Raw genomic sequence first — 18,221 nt, 5'->3', positions numbered from 1 at the left:
CTGATTTTTATGATTTCTTTCCTTTTGCTAACTTTGGGGTGTTTTTGTTCTTCTTTCTGTAATTGCTTTAGGTGCAAGGTTAGGTTGTTTATTCGAGATGTTTCCTGTTTCTTAAGGTGGGCTTGTACTGCTATAAACTTCCCTCTTAGAACTGCTTTTGCTGCATCCCATAGATTTTGGGTCGTCGTGTCTCCATTGTCATTTGTTTCTAGGTATTTTTTGATTTCCTCTTTGATTTCTTCAGTGATCACTTCGTTATTAAGTAGTGTATTGTTTAGCCTCCATGTGTTTGTATTTTTTACAGATTTTTTCCTGTAATTGATATCTAGTCTCATAGCATTGTGGTCGGAAAAGATACTTGATACAATTTCAGTTTTCTTAAATTTACCAAGACTTGATTTGTGACCCAAGATATGATCTATCTTGGAGAATGTTCCATGAGCACTTGAGAAAAATGTGTATTCTGTTGTTTTTGGATGGAATGTCCTATAAATATCAATTAAGTCCATCTTGTTTAATGTATCATTTAAAGCTTGTGTTTCCTTATTTATTTTCATTTTGGATGATCTGTCCATTGGTGAAAGTGGGGGGTGTTAAAGTCCCATACTGTGAATGTGTTACTGTCGATTTCCCCTTTTATGGCTGTTAGTATTTTCCTTATGTATTGAGGTGCTCCTATGTTGGGTGCATAAATATTTACAATTGTTATACCTTCTTCTTGGATTGATCCCTTGATCATTATGTAGTGTCCTTCTTTGTCTCTTGTAATGGTCTTTAGTTTAAAGACTATTTTGTCTGATATGAGAATTGCTACTCCAGCTTTCTTTTGGTTTCCATTTGCATGGAATATCTTTTTCCATCCCCTTACTTTCAGTCTGTATGTGTCTCTAGGTCTGAAGTGGGTCTCTTGTAGACAGCAAATAAATGGGTCTTGTTTTTGGATCCATTCAGCCAATCTGTGTCTTTTGGTGGGAGCATTTAGTCCATTTACATTTAAGGTAATTATCGATATTTATGTTCCTATTCCCATTTTCTAAATTGTTTTGGGTTCGTTATTGTAGGTCTTTTCCTTCTCTTGTGTTTCTTGCCTAGAGAAGTTCCTTTAGCATTTGTTGTAAAGCTGGTTTGGTGGTGCTGAACTCTCTCAGCTTTTGCTTGTCTGTAAAGGTTTTAATTTCTCCATCAAATCTGAATGAGATCCTTGCTGGGTAGAGTAATCTTGGTTGCAGGTTTTTCTCCTTCATCACTTTAAATATGTCCTGCCAGTCCCTTCTGGCTTGCAGAGTTTCTGCTGAAAGATCAGCTGTTAACCTTATGGGGATTCCCTTGTGTGTTATTTGTTGCTTTTCCCTTGCTGCTTTTAATATGCTTTCTTTGTATTTAATTTTTGACAGTTTGATTAATATGTGTCTTGGCGTATTTCTCCTTGGATTTATCCTGTATGGGACTCTCTGTGCTTCCTGGACTTGATTAACTATTTCCTTTCCCATATTAGGGAAGTTTTCAACTATAATCTCTTCAAATATTTTCTCAGTCCCTTTCTTTTTCTCTTCTTCTTCTGGAACCCCTATAATTCGAATGTTGGTGCGTTTAATGTTGTCCCAGAGGTCTCTGAGACTGTCCTCAGTTCTTTTCATTCTTTTTTCTTTATTCTGCTCTGCAGTAGTTATTTCCACTATTTTATCTTCCAGATCACTTATCTGTTCTTCTGCCTCAGTTATTCTGCTATTGATCCCATCTAGAGTATTTTTCACTTCATTTATTGTGTTGTTCATTGTGGTTTGTTTCATCTTTAGTTCTTCTAGGTCTTTGCTAAATGTTTCTTGCATTTTGTCCATTCTATTTCCAAGATTTTGGATCATCTTCACTATCATTATTCAGGTAGACTGCCTATTTCCTCTTCATTCGTTAGGTCTGGTGGGTTTTTATCTTGCTCCTTCATCTGCTGTGTGTTTTTCTGTCTTTTCAGTTTGCTTATCTTACTGTGTTTGGGGTCTCCTTTTTGCAGGCTGAAGGTTCGTAGTTCCCGTTGTTTTTTGTGTCTGTCCCCAGTGGCTAAGGTTGGTTCAGTGGGTTGTGTAGGCTTCCTGGTGGAGGGGACTAGTGCTTGTGTTCTGGTGGATGAGGCTGGATCTTGTCTCTCTGGTGGGCAGGTCCACGTCTGGTGGTGTGTTTTGGGGTGTCTGTGGAATTATTATGATTTTAGGCAGCCTCTCTGCTAATGGGTGGGGTTGTGTTCCTGTCTTGCTAGTTGTTTGGCATAGGATGTCCAGCACTGTAGCTTGCTGGTCGTTGAGTGAAGCTGGGTGCTGTTGTTGAGATGGAGATCTCTGGGAGATTTTCGCCGTTTGATATTATGTGGAGATGGGAGGCCTCTTGTGGGTAAGCAATGCCATTTCCATTGAGCTTTCGTGCTGCCCTAGTCTCGAAGCTCCCGCCACTGCTCCTCAGGCCGGGTCCCCGTTGATCTCTTTTTTTATGAGTTTGTTTTGAAGCATAATTGACCTACTGTGTTAGTTCCTGTTATACAATATAGTCATTCAGTATTTCTATACATTTCAAACTGATGGCCACAGTAAGTCTAAGATGTCACCATACAAAGATGTTACATAGTTATTGACTGTACTCCCCACACTGTATTTTTCATACCTGTGACTCATTTATTTTGCTACTGGAAGTTTGTACCTCTTGATCTTCCTCACGTATTTCTCTCCTCTCCCTAACCTCCTCCCCTCTGGCAACTACCTGTTTATTCTCTGTATCTATAACTCTGTGTCTGTTTTGTTGTATTTGTTCATTTGTTTTGTTTTTATTTTTTTTAATGCTGGTTTGGCCAATTTTTTTTTTTTTTTTTAAGATTTATTTGTTTGGTTGGTTGCGCCGGGTCTTAGTTGTGGCAGGCGGGCTCCTTGGTTGTGGCATCTGAACCCTTAGTTGCAGCATGCATGTGGGATCTCGTTCCCTGACCAGGGATCGAACCTGGGTCCCTTGCATTGGGAGCACGGAGTCTTACCCACTGTGCCACCGGGGAAGTCCCCATTTGTTTTATTTTTTAGATTCCACATATAAGTGAAATATATGGTATTTGTCTTTCTCTGTCTGACTTATTTCACTTAGTATAATACCCTCTAGGTCCATCCATGTTGTTGCAGATGGTGAGATCTCATTCTTTTTTGTAGCCAACATTCCTCTCCTGGCCATTCTTGTTTCATTATCACATCATATTTCAAATCAGTCCCTGGTGCCTGTGTCCCCCAGTAAAAAACCTGTTCATTTATTTATTTATTTATTTTTGCGGTACGCGGGCCTCTCACTGTTGTGGCCTCTCCCGCTGCGAAGTACAGGCTCCGGACGCGCAGGCTCAGCGGCCATGGCTCACGGGCCCAGCCGCTCCGCGGCACGTGGGATCCTCCCAGACCAGGGCACAAACCCGCGTCCCCTGCATCGGCAGGCAGACTCTCAACCACTGCCCCACCAGGGAAGCCCCCGTTCATATTTTTATTAGATGGTGTTAAACTTATTAGGTAACTTATGGAGAATTGATTTCTTTATGATTTGGGGTCTTCCTCCTCATAAATACCATATGTCTGCATTTTGACAAGCCTCTGTGCCCTACAATGAAGTCTTACATGTTTGCTCCTACATGAATTCCTAGCAGTTTCATCTTCTTTTGTTGTTATTTGACATGCCAGCCTTAGGGTCACTTTAACTGGTTCCAGTCTTGTACTCTAAAAACAACAAAGGATGATATTTATTTATTAAATTTATTAATTTATTTTTGGCTGTGTTGGGTCTTTGTTGCTGCGTGCGAGCTTTCTCTATTTGCAGTGAGCAGGGGCTACTCTTCGCTGCGGTGCACGGGCTTCTCATCGCGGTGGTTTCTCTTGTTGTGGAACACGGACTCTAGGCACACAGGCCTCAGTAGCTGCGGCACGCGGGCTCAGTAGTTGTGGCTTGCAGGCTCTAGAGCTCAGCCTCAGTAGTTGCAGCACTTGGACTCAGTAGTTGTGGCACGCGGGCTCAGTAGTTGTGGCTTGTGGGCTCTAGAGTGTAAGCTCAGTAGTTCTGGTGCACGGGCTTCGTCGCTCCAGCGGCATGTGGGATCTTCCCAGACCAGGGCTCGAACCCATGTCTCCTGCATTGGCAGGTGGATTCTTAACCACTGTGCCACCAGGGAAGTCCCAAGGGATGATATTTAAATCAGGCACTTTTGGTAACTTTATCTTCTTTACCTCTAAAGACCCTTTGAGGTAGGAACTAATACGACTCAATCTTGACATAGTAGAAAGTGGTGAATAAATGAATGATTGATCCTCACTTTGACGTTGGAGGCCCAGAGGCCCTGAGAGGTTAAGTTCCCCAGGGACACTTAGCTAGTCTTACACATTAGAGCAAGGTGTTAACTCATGGGTTCCACTCCAAACAGATGCTTCTGATCACCATGAGATACAGTTACGGGGATGTTAAAGGTTCTTCTGGAGACAAACACGGGATCAGTGAGAAAAGTTGCTGACATTTATTGAGCACTTATGTGTGAAACATCTGTTGTGTGTTTTGTGTGTTGCTGCACTCCCCAGCCCCCCACCCCATGCGGAAGTTATTACCCCTGCTTTGCATGTGAGGAAACTGAGGCCCAGAGAAGGTAGCTTTTCCGGACAGTTAAACAGATTTCCTTATTGCAGCACTTGTCAGTACCCTTTTTTTTTTTTTTTTTGCTGCATTGAGTCTTCATTGCTGTGTGCGGGCTTTTTCTATTGCGGCAAGCGGCGGCTACTCTTCGTTGCAGTGCACGGTCTTCTCATTGCAGTGGCTTCTCTTGTTGCGGAGCACGGGCTCTAGGCACGCAGGCTTCGTTGCTCCGTAGCATGTGGGATCTTCCCAGACCAGGGCTCGAACCTGTGTCCCCTGCATTGGCAGGCAGATTCTTATCCACTGCGCCACCAGGGAGCCCTGCCAGTGCCTTTAACACGGCATTCCAGTGGCTATCTACACTGTCCAAAAGAAGCAGTTGTTAGGGCAGCTGGGCTGGGGCTGGGCGTTGTGAACTTTTTTTAACTTTTTAAGGTAACTGAGGGATGAAGATGGCCTCCCTTAGCTGTTTAAATGCGTGTTATTACATTGCATGTGCGTTTTAGTGGGATGTTCTGAACGCTGACTGCATCGTGAGTCTCCGAGACAAGATGGAACATGCCACATCGTGGCATCTGACCGGAGCCTGTCTATGGTCCTAATTAGGTCCTGGCTCGTTGCTAAGTGCTTTATGGACATGATCTTATTTAACCCCCTGGGACAGCTGTGTGCATCTCGTGAGCTGAGAGGTTCCCACTGTGCAGGTGAAGAGCTGGGTCCAGGAAGGTTGAGGGGCCTGCTCAGCTCTGTGGGATTAGGACGTGCCAGAGCGGGGACTTGCACCATGTGTGCATGACCCTTCTTGCTCCCCGGGGCTGTAGGTGCCAGACGGATATGCCGTCTGCGGTCTTGGGCAGCTTTGCTTGTCTCTCACCCAGGGCCACGATCATGTCTCTTGAGGACTTTGAACAGCGCTTGAATCAAGCCATTGAAAGAAATGCCTTCCTGGAGAGCGAACTGGACGAGAAGGAGAATCTCCTAGAATCTGTTCAGCGACTGAAGGATGAAGCCAGAGGTCAGGAGGCCTTGGCTTTGCTCTGTGTGTTTCACCACCGTTGTGCCCTCTCCGGGTCTGAGGGTGTCCTGTCCCACAGCATCACCCAGCATTACCTGTGTTCTGAGGGCAGGGAACACACCGGGCAGGCTGAGCCTTGGTCCCCACCCTGTGCTAAGAATTGTCCGATGTCCAACCCTGTAGAGACCCTTTGTGGGTATTTAAGCCCAGCACCCACTTTATGCCCAGCAGGAGCACAGGAGTTTTGTGGGGAGAAAATGCCTGTTGATGGAATTGCTAGCCAGCCCATTTCTTTTGTGACTTGATGGCTGCTGATACACGTGGCTTGGACCTCCAGAATCTCATCAGCGTTTGCTCTTTGGAGGTAGCACTTCCAAAGGTAGAGCTTTCTAACTCTAAGACATTAGCAAGTCATCCAAGCTGGGTCCATAAGAGATTTTGTTAAAGTCCCAATTAATTGTTTATGACATTCATTTCGTTTCTAATGTTTAGCCAGTAGAAGGGGGTTTAGAAAGAAAAACTCTTTTAAGTTTAAAAGGTAGTTGTTCCTAAATGCCCATCAGTAATGAAGTGCTTAAGTAAATTACATAGATTTATTTTGTGGAATGTTAGTTAAACAGTTGTTCAAACAAATACGGTATAGATATAAATGTAGTCATAGAAAACTTGTTAAGGGACGTCCCTGGCAGTCCAGTGGTTAAGACTCCGTGCTTACACTGCAGGGGGTACGGGTTCGATCCCTGGTTGGAGAACCAAGATCCTGCATGCCGCTTGGCCAAAAAAATTAAATAAATAAAAAAGCCTATTAGGACATACCATTGAAGGGGGGAAAACACATAGATAGTAGATGTATGTTTCTATTTACGCTTAATAAAAGTTATTCATCTTATATGCTTAATAGATACACATATAAACTCTATGTGTGAAATGCAGGGAAAAAGGATTGAGAAGATCTCCCTCATGTTACAGTTGATTAGGAGTGAGAAGGGGCATTTGAGGACGGGTTGGGAAAGCACATTTTCACTGAGTATTCTGTGTATACCTTGATACATTTGAATTCTCTTAAAACAGTAAAAGCAGTAGTGTATCACTGCCATGATTTGAAAAAAATTTTAAACCTTTTTGTTTTTACTCAAAAGAAAAACCAAGCCTTCCAGGCAAGGTCCTGTGGGGTTTGCTTCATTCAGGGTTTCCACCTGGAGTTTTTCACTCTGATGGTTCTTCTTGCTGACCAGTGTCTCCTGTTGACCCTCCCCTTGCCTCATCACTCAAAGCAGAGACTTAAATCTGAATCCTTTTCCTGGCCCAGATTTGCGGCAAGAATTGGCTGTGCAGCAAAAGCAGGAGAAACCCAGGACCCCCATGCCCAGCTCTGTGGAAGCTGAAAGGACAGACACAGCTGTACAGGCCACTGGTTCCGTGCCATCCACCCCCATAGCTCATCGAGGACCCAGCTCTAGCTTAAACACACCTGGGACATTCAGACGTGGTAAGGAGGATGGGAATCAGGAGGGTTCTCTTGGCTTCACAAAGCTTTCCTGGGTGAGAACTGGGGCGGGTCCTGGGTGAGAGAGAAGCAGGACCAGGCTGTACAGCAGGGAGAAAACTGGGGTGCTCACAGGGGCAGACCATTGTGGTGCGTGGGAGGAGCCTCTTGGATGTAAGACGATAGGGAGTAGTGGAGTCTGCGGCAAAGTAGAGAATGGAAGCCTCATCCAGAGGGGCAGCTGCCACTCTGCTTCTACCGCAAGAGGTGTGGGCTCAGCAGACACTCCACTCTTCACCAGAAGCCAGAAATCCTCTTGTCTAATATGAAATCTCCCAAATTAAAAGTTTCAGTAACCAAATAAAAAATTTAAAAAGGATTCTGTGGGTCCAGCAATACATCATCTAGAACTGGACCCAGCATAACCTGTGCTATGCAGTAAAAACCAAGAAATTTGAGTTCTTCCCCAGCCCCTCTGCTGACTGATTAACTGTGAGGCTCTGATTGGGCCACTTAATAGTAAATAATAAAAATAGACAATTATTGAGCACGTGGGATATGCCAGTCCCTCTGCTTACTGTGCTTTGTACTTACATATGACCTCACTGGATTCGCACCATGGCCCAAGACGCAAGTAATGCAAGTGCTGTCCCCATGTGATGGGTGAGGAGACTGAGGCCCTGAGTTAAGGAGCTGGCCTGACATCACGCAGCTGGCAAATGGCAGGCCAGCTCCTGGGGTTACACCACCACATGCTCCCTGTCCCTCAGCTTGTGCCCAGGATGAAGAGAGTGTGAGGTTTCCACAATCCCAGGCTAGACCACACTTGAATAAGCACACAACTCAGCTGGGCCTCAGATTTAGCAGGTCTGGGCAGGGCCTGAGATCCTGCGTTTCTAACAAGCGCCCAGGTGATGCTGGTCCTGCTGCTCCGTGAGCCCTGCTTTGAAGAGAGAGGAGGCTCTGAGGAGCAGAACCCTTACCAGTGGGGCTTGTTCAGATGCTGTTAATGTTAATTAACTGTATGGAATTCCTAGAAGTTTAAGAGGGCCTGTTTTGATTTTGTTTAAAAAGAATAGCAGGTAAAGATAAATATTAAGTATAGTCATTATAAGGCTGCAAGAAGTTGGTCATCAGATATGCTCTTGTTATGTTAGGCAACAAACCATTGACCGAAACAGGGCAGCGTTGGGATCAGAGGGGCTTGCTTGCCCACCCCCAGGTTTCACGTTCAGAGACGTTAGTGCAGACTTTTGAGTGTGTGTTGGTGTCATGTGTGCGTCCTTTTGCACACGCAGGTCTGGACGACTCCACTGGGGGGACCCCCCTCACGCCAGCGGCCCGGATATCTGCCCTCAACATTGTGGGAGACCTGCTGCGGAAAGTGGGGGTAAGACGGCGCTTCCCCAGGGTCCGTGTGGTGTCTTCTGTCTTCAGGAGACTTGAGGGGTGACCTTACCTATTGCTTCCCCTCTGGCAGAGGCTTCATTAGGTGCAGGTGTCACCCTGGCTCTCGTGTCCCTTACAGTCGCTGTGCTTCTATGGGTGTTGTTTCTGACAAACACCCGGGCTGTGACCCTGAGTCACCCTTTGACCCCCGGCTATATCTTTCTTTCCCTGTACCATTTTCCCTGGCAATTTGGGAGATTCGGATGGTATCTATGATATTTTTTCTTAATTTGAAAAAACTGAGAGACATTTGAAAACTGCCTTCCCTTTTTTTAATTTCTCAGGGAGTTAAAGGGAAAATCTTGAAAGGCTAGGGCAGAGAACATGACCTTATAGGTTTTATGTTAATTCCAGGGAAGGAGTCTTTTGTGCTTAAGAAATCACATAGATATTCTCTGTAGTTATTTTTCTTAGTTTTAAAAATGATGCCTGGAAAGCCACAGAGTTTAAGTCCTGCCAGTCTGTCATTGACCAGAATGTATGCATTCAGAGTTAATAGAAGCTTGCAGCTCGTTTTCTATGTTTTTCCTTTCGGCTTTTGTTTTTTTTGGATCGCTGTTATATAAGCAGGTTTTTATGTTTAGTTAGAGTATACAGAAGCTCAGGGTGATCTCAGTACCCATTTGGTTTCCAGAGGGTCTGTTTACAGCGAGGCAAGTCCTCCTTCAAACCTCCTGCCACGTGGTGCATGTTTTACAAGGTAGCGGAGAGAGTGAATGATTCCAAAAGTTGATTTCATATTTCTTGTAGGCAGACTTAAATCATAGGTCGGGTTGGGGACTCTTCTGGAAGCTCCTAAATATCTTAGACTACCAGTTCTACGAGTTGGACATACATTGAATTTGGTGATGGGGTGGAGCACGCTTTGGGATTCTAACACACAACCCAGTTTGACAACCACTGTCTTAAGCTATTATTATGTGTATGGTCTCTGGTGAGAGGCAAGAGTTCTTGTCTTCAGCTTGAGACAGGAAAGTGTATTTCTCTCCAGGCTCTGGAGTCCAAACTTGCTTCCTGCCGGAACTTCGTGTATGATCAGTCCCCAAACCGACCCAGTGGCCCAGCCTCAGGGTGGGGGAGCAAGAACAGAGACGGCGGCGACAGACGGCCAGGCAGCACCAGCGTGCCTCTGGGTGACAAAGGGTCAGTACCTTCTACTGTTCCTCCTCAGTGTCGGGAGAACCCATCCTCTCCAGCCGGGAGCCTCTGACCCCTGACCCATAGCCATTTTTCAAAGTCGCAGGATTATGTCAATGAGGTATTATCCTCTACTCCATCCCTTAAGACAGAGTTAGGTGGTGTGTGTGCTGGTTTAGGCAAATGGCCAAGGAGAGGGTCATTTTTATTACTTGATTCTGCAGCCCCAGCTTCTGGTCATGCTGTGAGAATGTCCTTTGTATAAATCACTCCCTTGTTTAAGACTCAAGCTTCAAACACTGCTCTGCTTCCCCCAAAAGAGGATTTTTTTTTTTAACCTTTAGAACCTTCAGGAAACTGAATCAGCCAGACTAGATTCCTGAAGCCAGTCACCTGATTGGAAAACACAAATCTGACCTCTAACAGCTTCATTTATTTTCTTGCCTGAAGAAAATCAGTGCAGCTTCCAGATTCTAGAATTCTGTAAGATGCGCCACTATCTCACTGGACCCCAGGCCACGTAAATTTGGGAGCGATCAGTGGCAGACAGAGGACAGGAAATGAAGAATCGTTCTCCCCAGCATGCACATAACTTCCGGAGCTTTAGATGTGGGTGTTTTTTTGGAGCGTCTTCTGCGACTGGGCTTTTTGCGTGGCCTTGGGCATGTGAGCCCTAGATAGCCAGTGTCCTTTTCTTCATTCCACAGGAGAGAAAATTGAGACCCAGTGAGACACTGCTCCCGACCTTGATATTCACTCTTATAACTTTGTGGGGCCCCGTGCTAGCCAGTCTATAGCAGCTGTAATGTCCGCCTAATTTGGTTTGCTCTGTCTGAAGGTTGGGAAAACGCCTGGAATTTGGGAAGCCGCCTTCAAATATTTCCTCACCATCGCTGCCGTCAGCCCAGGGTGTAGTCAAGATGTTGCTTTAGGAAATCCACGGAAGCCAAGGCCCCGGTGTCTGTGCAGGAGTCATTTTATCCTCCTTCCCTCTTTAAACTAGGTTTTTGTTTTTTTTTAAGTTAGTTTGAGATATACGAGCAAGCAGTCGCACTAGCCAGTGACGGTGGGGAGTGGGGATCGCCTGTGGCCCCGGGTGGTCGTCCCCAGGAAATGCCATCTCATAACCCCTGGCCTCCTTGTCGGGGTGTTGCCAATGGACAGGGACAAAGCGGACCCTCTGGAAATGGCGACGTGGGTGCTGAGGCTGCTCCATCATTTTCAGCAGACCTGAGTCCTGATTGGTCTTGAGAGGTGTTTTTCATGACCGGGGACACCTATAAAGTGGGGTCTGAGCCCATCTCAGGCTCACTCCGGCCCCCACTTTGCTGGAGCTTCTTCCAGAACAAAATCTCCAGTGCTCTTTGGCACAGCAGGGATCAGTGCACTGAAATCACATCTAGGGGTGAAGAACAGAACAGGCATGTACCTTTTATTTAAACTGTGGTGTGGTGTACCTCTGAGACGTTTTAATCTGCCTCTCACTGAGTCTTTTAGAGGCATGCTTGAGTTTCAGAGTACGTTTTGTGGGACCAGGTCAGTGGAAACTCTGTGTCCTCTTTAGACCAATCCTGGCTGTAAGTTGTCCTGAGCCCCTCTGTCCTGGCCTGGGGGTGACCTCTGCTTCAGGACCCTTAGGGTCTCTGGGGTGTGATGGCCTTGGTAATGCAGCCCCTAAGAACAGGACTTCATTCAAAGCCTTGGTGAAATAATTGGGGTGACCTTCGGATAAGATTAAACCACCAAGACTGTCGGTGGGAGGTTCCTTACTAAAGAAGAAACGAACCCAGGATTTCCACACAGATGGCGTGCAGCTCATCCCTGCTGGTTGTGAACGGCAGTCTCACAATTTGGACGCAAGTAAAAAGAACACATGAATTCCAGCGCGTGCGTGCAGCTTAACGGCCTTCTGTTACTAAGTTATTTTTCCAAAAGAACAGCAAAAATATCCTTGCGTTGAAAACAGAACTTTTCAAATGCTACTGAAATTCAGCAGAGAATTAAACTTGAGTGCCCACTTCGTTGCCCTGGCAACATTCTAACCTATATCTGTAAAAGATGTACTTCTATTTTTTTAAAAGAACAATAAAATCAAGAGAAACTGATTTTCAGCTAGTTTGTGGTGGTCAGTAAATGCTGCTGCCTTTGTGCTTCTGTGTTTGCTATCTGGTGATGAAAAACTTTTGTTTTTTTAACCAAGTGACTATGAAAAAAACTACTTTTTTAAAGATTTCCTTTCGAGTCAGCTTCTTAGAATTGTATTGGGACACGTGCATGTCCTGTTCAGGGTGTATTCGCATTTGGTCATTCAGTGCGTCCTTGGTTTCTGTAATTCCCCTCTTTTCAGTCTGTTTGATCCCATGGAGTTGGTGTATGGAATCATATGTATTGAGTGGAAACTTCGCCAGGGACCTCTGTCTAGGACATGCAGGCCAAGGAAGGGACGGGCCCAGGCCTGGGTTTTATGGCCCTCACGCCAAGAACGGTTTTTACATTTTTAAAGGGTGGTTTAATTTTTTTAAAAAAAGACAAAAATGTGACAGAGACCATGATGGAGGCTAAAATACTCAAGTTTCTGGGCCTTTATAGGAAAAGTTTGTCGAGCCCTGCTGGGCGAAGTCTTGTGTTTTAACTCAAACATTCAAGGAACTCACATTCTTCACATTAAATACGTGCTGTTTTGATTGATAAATATGTTCTTCCCGGGCATGGTCCTACTCCCTGGGCCTCGAGCCACCCACCTCCTGTGTGGAGGAGCCCCTCACTCACACTCACTCTGTGTCTCTGCTCTGCTCTTGGCCAGTTGTGGGGTCTCAGACGATTCATCTCACCTCCCTGGGCCTCAGTTTCCCCATTTAATGAAATAATAACCCTGACTTGATAGGGTTGTCATGAGGATTAAATGAGGCCACCCCCCCACCCCGTCCTCTTTCTCTAGAAAACAACAGAAAAGTCAACTCTATTCTAGTGATTTATAACCTTTTATTAGTGAGGGTGTCCTTAAGTACAGCTGGGGTGCATATAAAACAGTGTGACATTCCTGCTCTTAGCCGTTTGAGCGGCGTCTCCTTTTTAATTCACGTGACTACAGAAGGCACTTGGTCTCGGTGAACTGTGTGCATCTGATGTGCGGGAACCGGAGGGAAGAAGAATTTTCAAACCAGGGCCCACCGGGACGATGGAAGAGTCCACAGGGCAGGAAGGGCTGGGGGTGGGGACAGTGGCACCCATCGTGGTGACTTTCTCCCCAATTCATGTAAACTAAGTTGCCAGTGATTAGTTACCATGGATATATTTTTCTAAAAATTCAAAATCTCTGCACAGTTCTCGGCAGAGGGAGTGGGTGTGTCTGTGTCTCTTGTTGGGTTTTTCTCCTTCGGTACATCGTTCCAAACTTAAGTTGATGCCCTGAATGCAGGGTAGTGGTCTTTATATTCATCGTGAGGGGTGTCTGTGATGTTTGGAGTTTGAAAATGGATTTAGACGGTGCTAAGAGGAGTCCACTGGGTTTGGTTCTGTCCTGTTTTGAGCAAGTTGTTCATTCACTGGCTTTGGTTCCGTTGAAGTCTGCATCGCGAGCGTCCATATCCTCTTCAGAACCGTCCGCGTTTTCAATAACTCTACGTCCTCCAGACCTTCTCGAGGGAACAAAAGAGGTCTCGTTCCCTCGCCTGTGGGTGTTAAGAAAACGCATGTTTCTTTAGTACAGAAATCTCCCTCGAGCTTGGAAGAGATTTTCAGACGGGGCAAAAAACAAACACAAACAAACTCGAATGAGACGCAAATATTCAGGTTGAAGTGAACAAATCCTGACCCATATGGGTGCATTTAATCAGCTGGAATGGGGGCAAAGTAGGTTTTTCAAAGCAGGACCATCTGCTTTAAAAAGTATCTGGCTTGGTCATTTGCTGACCCACAGGATTCTGGTTGGCTGTGGATTTCTGTTTAGAAAAGAAGGAAAAAAGGCAAGTGGGGGTGATGGCCTCATGGGATTATTCCTACACTGTGGAGCAGGGATGAGGGGGACCTGTTGGGTCTGTACCTCCTTGCTTTCAGAAGGAAAAGGGGGCAGGGGTTTAGGTTTTGAATTGTAGGAAGGTGAGAATGACCACCAACCCTTGAGAGGGAAGGAGGTCCCTGCATGGATGCCAAGGGTGCTGTCTGGTTAAAGGCACTGCATTGCTCTGCTTTTATGGAGCAGAATTCTTGTTCTGAGTTCCTCCAGGGCAGGGATCTCGCCTGTTTGGGGCGCCCCATGGCAGGCACTGTGCAAGGCATAGAACGGGTGCTCAATGAATATTTGTCAGAAAAACATTAGACATGTTAATCCAGGGTGTCTTTTAGCCCTAGCTGGTGGGACACCCCTTTCTCTCTGTCCTTTCTGCTCCCATCTCCTCTCCTCCGTGCTCTGGATGCCCTTTACCCACAGGGCCTGCCCTGGTCACCTGAAGTAAGGCTTTGTATAGGAGGGCAGGGCAGGCAGGAGGAGGAAAAATCAGACCCGCCTGTACTTAACCTCCACTGTTTGGAAGGAAAGTTTGCCTTCTTTTCAGCGACCACAACAAATAATGTTGTGTGTTGGGCTCCAGCCATCTGACCCTGTTTGACAGGTCTTCACTCATTTTAGGATGTCTAAGAAGAAAGCAAGTTTTTTGCAACAAAAACGACCTGCTTCGCCACACGAAGTATGGACAGAAAAGCCACGAGGGTGAGCCCATCCCAGTGAACCCAGCCCGTCAGTTCTTTAGTCAAAGGGGGCAACTCAGGTAAGACAGGAGGCATAAGCAAGGCCCAGAGATTTCCTGATCGCTGACATGGGGCTTCCCAGCACGAGCCTTCTGGAGTCCAAGGGTGGGAGGAACCCGGGCTGGTAAAACCCTCTGGGGACGGTGGATGGTACTTCCCAAGGGGCAGCGATCAAGAATAAATACTTAGTAGCTACTGCTGACTAAAGACCTGGGTCAGCCTCACTCCCATCAGAGGGAAGCTTCTAGGCCTCCAGCCCCTTTTATTTATTTATTTCTTCTTGGCCGCACCTCAAAGGCAGAACTTCCCCAACCAGGGATTGAACTTGTGCCCCCTGCAGTGGAAGCACAGAGTCCTAACCACTGGACCGCCAGGGAAGTCCTCCAGCTCCTTTGGAACTAACTTTCTATCACTCAGTCTCTAGAGGTTCTTTGAAAGTCTCTTCCTTCTTTAGCACTGTGTTCTCCAAGAACTCGGGACAAAGTAGGGTCCCGGCGTGCAGGGCTCAGCAGCCATCCACACAGCTCTCCTCCGTGTCTAACCCTCCAGGTTCAAAACTGGATGGGATGGCCTGGAGCTGGAAACAGTGGCTCAGGCTCCCTTTGTGTCTCCGAAGAGTCTGCATTTGCTAACTAGAGGAGTTTAACTGATTAATGCGCTCCCTTGATCTAAGAAGTAAATCAATCGCGCCTGGGTCCCTGTAAGCCCCCTGCGTGGGCACCAGTCCCGAAGCCGGTCTGTTCTGGTTCAGGGGCCTTTCTTGAAGGAACTGGCTTCAAATCCTAGGCAAAGGTTGACACTGGCTATATCTGTCACAGGAAGTAAAGGACCCCTCTAAAATTTTCTTAAAGGGTTTGATCCTGGAGAACTTGGATTCTATTCATGGACTCAGAAACGTATCTAAGGTACTCTTGGCATCCCAGGGATTGGCACAAGAGCGTAAGCACCTTTTGCTTTGCAAGGACTCAGTTTCCATCAACGGGTGGGTCCTACACCCCAGCCAACCCTAGACTCCAGCTTATCCCGTGATCGGGATGCGCTGGCAGAAAAACTACTCAAAAGCCGTGTCTTGGAGGTGTGATGCTCCCGCCTAAAACTCCTGCCAAGACCTCATCCAGCTTTAAGTATTTGGGTAGCGACAGCAAGGCGGGATTCTCCAAGAGAGAAGACAGACACACGGCAGGGCTGGCTGGGTCTCTCGAGGAGGAGGTGAAAGCCAGGCCCCAGGTGCCTCACTTCATGTGTGAGGACACTGTCAGGATCCCAGAGAAGTCGCGGCCTCTCAACCCTGTCTTTTGAAGGCCCTGTGCGCTCCCTGAGTCTTGGGTGTCCATCCCCAGTCCGTGAACATGTGCCCATGAGACCTCCAATAAAGGATCTGCCTGGACCGCGCCCGGCCCTGTGGTGGCCGCTGTGGCCCTCGTGCACTGAAGATGCAGTTAGCAGCTGGCCCTTGCTCAAGCCCCACGCAACCCCAGTGAGACATCGGGGTGAGAGCTCGTTTCCCTCGCACGCGTGTGTGGAAACCCCACCTTGGGGGGCACATTGCTGGGCTGCGGCCACCGTGACCCTGTGCTTTGCTAATTCTGACTTGTGAACCAGACCAGCCGGATGGAAGCCGTTCTCCAGGATGGTACCCAGACAGTGGAGCTGGCATATCTGCTCAGCGTGGTGTCTGAGCCAGACGAGGGAGTACGGCACAGCCATGGCCTCTTCATTATTAGGGGCCTGTCACACAGGTAAGAGCCATCCAAGCCACACGCAGCCTCTAAACCCTCAGCACGCGGCGACAGGCCACATCAGTGCCACGTCACACGCCAAAGCGGGAGGGAGGAAGGAAGGAAGGAAAATGGGTAAAGCGATGAGGTCTTCTTGTGTCGATGTTGGTTTTGAAGAAAGACTAAAAGACTAAAGTTTTGAACTAAGATATCTAGGCCTTCAGATTTTGTAGGAATCCCGGGAATTTGCGAGGGCCACAAAAGGGGGGCGGGGGGGGGCAGGCTGGCAGAAAGGAAATGGAAACCAAGAGCCACAGACATGAGCCGCGAAGCTGCAGGCATGATACCTGGTGAGTCATTGCGGAGTTTCCTGGGGGAGGGGGCCTCTGAAACAGAGAGAGAGAGTCCCCGGTGGTTACCATCCTCCCATTCAAGTGCAATTTTAATCATCAATGCATTTGCTTCAATTAAATAATTAAAGGCACCTTTAAGTCACCCTTACGGCGGAGCACCTGAAGCCACGAGATCTCAGAGAGCCTGGCACACAAAAGGACGAGCCTTTTTTTACCCCAATTAAAAAGTAAATTTCTGTCCTTCAGAACTTCTCTGAAGAACTCAGGTGGCTTCCTCCCATTCTGCATATCTGTTCAGGAACGTAAAGGAATCTGAGTAAGCTAGTCCAAAATATCCTTGTGGGAACAGAACCTGAACAGACCTGGGCAAGGAGCCCGCAGCAGCCTCGTGTTTTAGTATCATTACTCCGTCCGTTGCCTTTTATGCCCATAGCAAGACAGTAGAGGTGGGCACCCTGGGCGGCTCCTGTGGAGATGCCTGGTGGTGTCAGGAGTGATAGGTGCGTTGTTCGGGCTCTAAGCAGGGCTTGTGTTGAGATTTACCTGCCTGGTAAAACTGTGTGAAACTTGCTCTATAATTTCTTGCTCGCTGAGGAGCTGGCTAGGCTTGCCCACCTCACTCAAGGCTCTAGTGCTTGATTTTGTGCTTTTGTACATCTAGAGGACTCAGAGAAGGTGGAAAAGGTAGGACCCGTCTTCCACTTGTATGTTGTGTGCGTGTTCATATTAACTGTAAAAAATGGTTAGTCCGATGCCAGCCTGTACAGCCCAAGAAGGGTCGTTGTCTGGGGCAGAACCCAAAGAGGGTGGTCGGCATGTGCTGCAAGAATCATCGGTCCCAAGAAAGGGAGCGGGGACAACAAAAGGGTGAGAGAGCTGGGGTGGCTGACTGCTCTCCCACTGCTCAGCCCGCCTCCGAGGAAGGGCAGCATCCAGTCAGCAGCCGAGCAAGTGCTGGGGGGTCCAGCCGTGGGGACGCACCACCCCTCACCTTGCACGGGCAGGGGGCTCCTTCCCAAATCCCTGTGCTCCGAGCCAGTTGCTCTCTTTCCCCTCCTGAAAGGGGTTTGGGCTTTCCCCTTGTCTCGTGCAGTGGTTCTCAGAGTCTGGAGTCGAGATGCCGGGTGATTGCAGAGGGTTCCTAGGTATGCCCTTGGACTGCTGAAGTGCACAGTGAGAAAGGTATTCCCTTTTCCACTCTTAAATACATCTGATTATGTCAGAAAATCTGTTTGGTCCTAATGTCTTGTCATTCCCTTTCTAACTGAGAAGTCTGCCTTCAGGTCATAGTCATCAATTTGTGGCCACAATAGCTAGAATTCACTATTGTTTAGTTTTCACTGTTTCAACTTCATTGTGACCTGTTGATGCAAGGCATGCTGGTTTAACAGTACAGGGGTGGTAGGTTTCATTTGTAAATAGACATATGTATGATTAAATAGTTAATTTCAAAGAAAACATCAAGTCAACAGAAGTACAGGTGGTAAGGCAAAATGGCAAAGGTGGTACGAGAATGCCTGAGGTTGGAGAAACATCACCTCTGACTCAACAATTGAAGGTTTATTCTGTGCCCAGCACTATCCCAGACACTGGGGACGAGTAAGCAGACAAAGCCTCTGTGTTCATGGGCTCGCAGGCCAAGAGTGAGGACAGACTGTGTACGAGATAAGTAAAAGAAATAGCAAGTT

The 18,221-nt window shown here is 47.0% G+C and overlaps 2 protein-coding genes across 16 annotated transcripts in view; one reads left to right on the top strand and one right to left on the bottom strand.

The window, feature by feature from the left end:
- NDE1 (nudE neurodevelopment protein 1) overlaps positions 1 to 18,221 on the top strand; it is a 52,895-nt gene that overhangs the window by 23,696 nt on the left and 10,978 nt on the right. For 3 of the 10 annotated variants that reach the window (XM_073792273.1, XM_019928638.3, XM_073792275.1), the window contains 5 exons: positions 5,508 to 5,644; positions 6,954 to 7,133; positions 8,429 to 8,520; positions 9,571 to 9,722; positions 10,555 to 11,821. In XM_073792273.1, coding sequence (XP_073648374.1) covers positions 5,508 to 5,644; positions 6,954 to 7,133; positions 8,429 to 8,520; positions 9,571 to 9,722; positions 10,555 to 10,648 — 655 coding nt within the window. In that variant the 3' untranslated portion in view covers positions 10,649 to 11,821. Of the gene's footprint in view, positions 1 to 5,507; positions 5,645 to 6,953; positions 7,134 to 8,428; positions 8,521 to 9,570; positions 9,723 to 10,423; positions 11,822 to 14,343; positions 16,202 to 17,626; positions 17,716 to 18,221 lie in introns of those variants that run through there. The other 7 variants (XR_012326098.1, XR_004522218.2, XR_012326097.1 and 4 more) reach the window with 7 other exon arrangements.
- Positions 12,679 to 18,221, bottom strand: part of MYH11 (myosin heavy chain 11) — a 123,287-nt gene continuing 117,744 nt past the window's right edge. For 2 of the 6 annotated variants that reach the window (XM_073792271.1, XM_033840760.2), the window contains 2 exons: positions 16,528 to 16,566; positions 13,309 to 13,387 (listed from right to left, as the gene is read on the bottom strand). In XM_073792271.1, coding sequence (XP_073648372.1) covers positions 16,536 to 16,566 — 31 coding nt within the window. In that variant the 3' untranslated portion in view covers positions 13,309 to 13,387; positions 16,528 to 16,535. Of the gene's footprint in view, positions 13,658 to 16,527; positions 16,567 to 18,221 lie in introns of all 6 variants that reach the window. The other 4 variants (XM_073792269.1, XM_033840759.2, XM_073792272.1 and 1 more) reach the window with 3 other exon arrangements.

Source organism: Tursiops truncatus, chromosome 15 (genome assembly GCF_011762595.2).
Source record: "Tursiops truncatus isolate mTurTru1 chromosome 15, mTurTru1.mat.Y, whole genome shotgun sequence".
Lineage (NCBI taxonomy): Eukaryota > Metazoa > Chordata > Mammalia > Artiodactyla > Delphinidae > Tursiops > Tursiops truncatus.
Note: the sequence above shows the minus strand (reverse complement) of the source record. Positions and strands in the feature narration are given on the sequence as shown.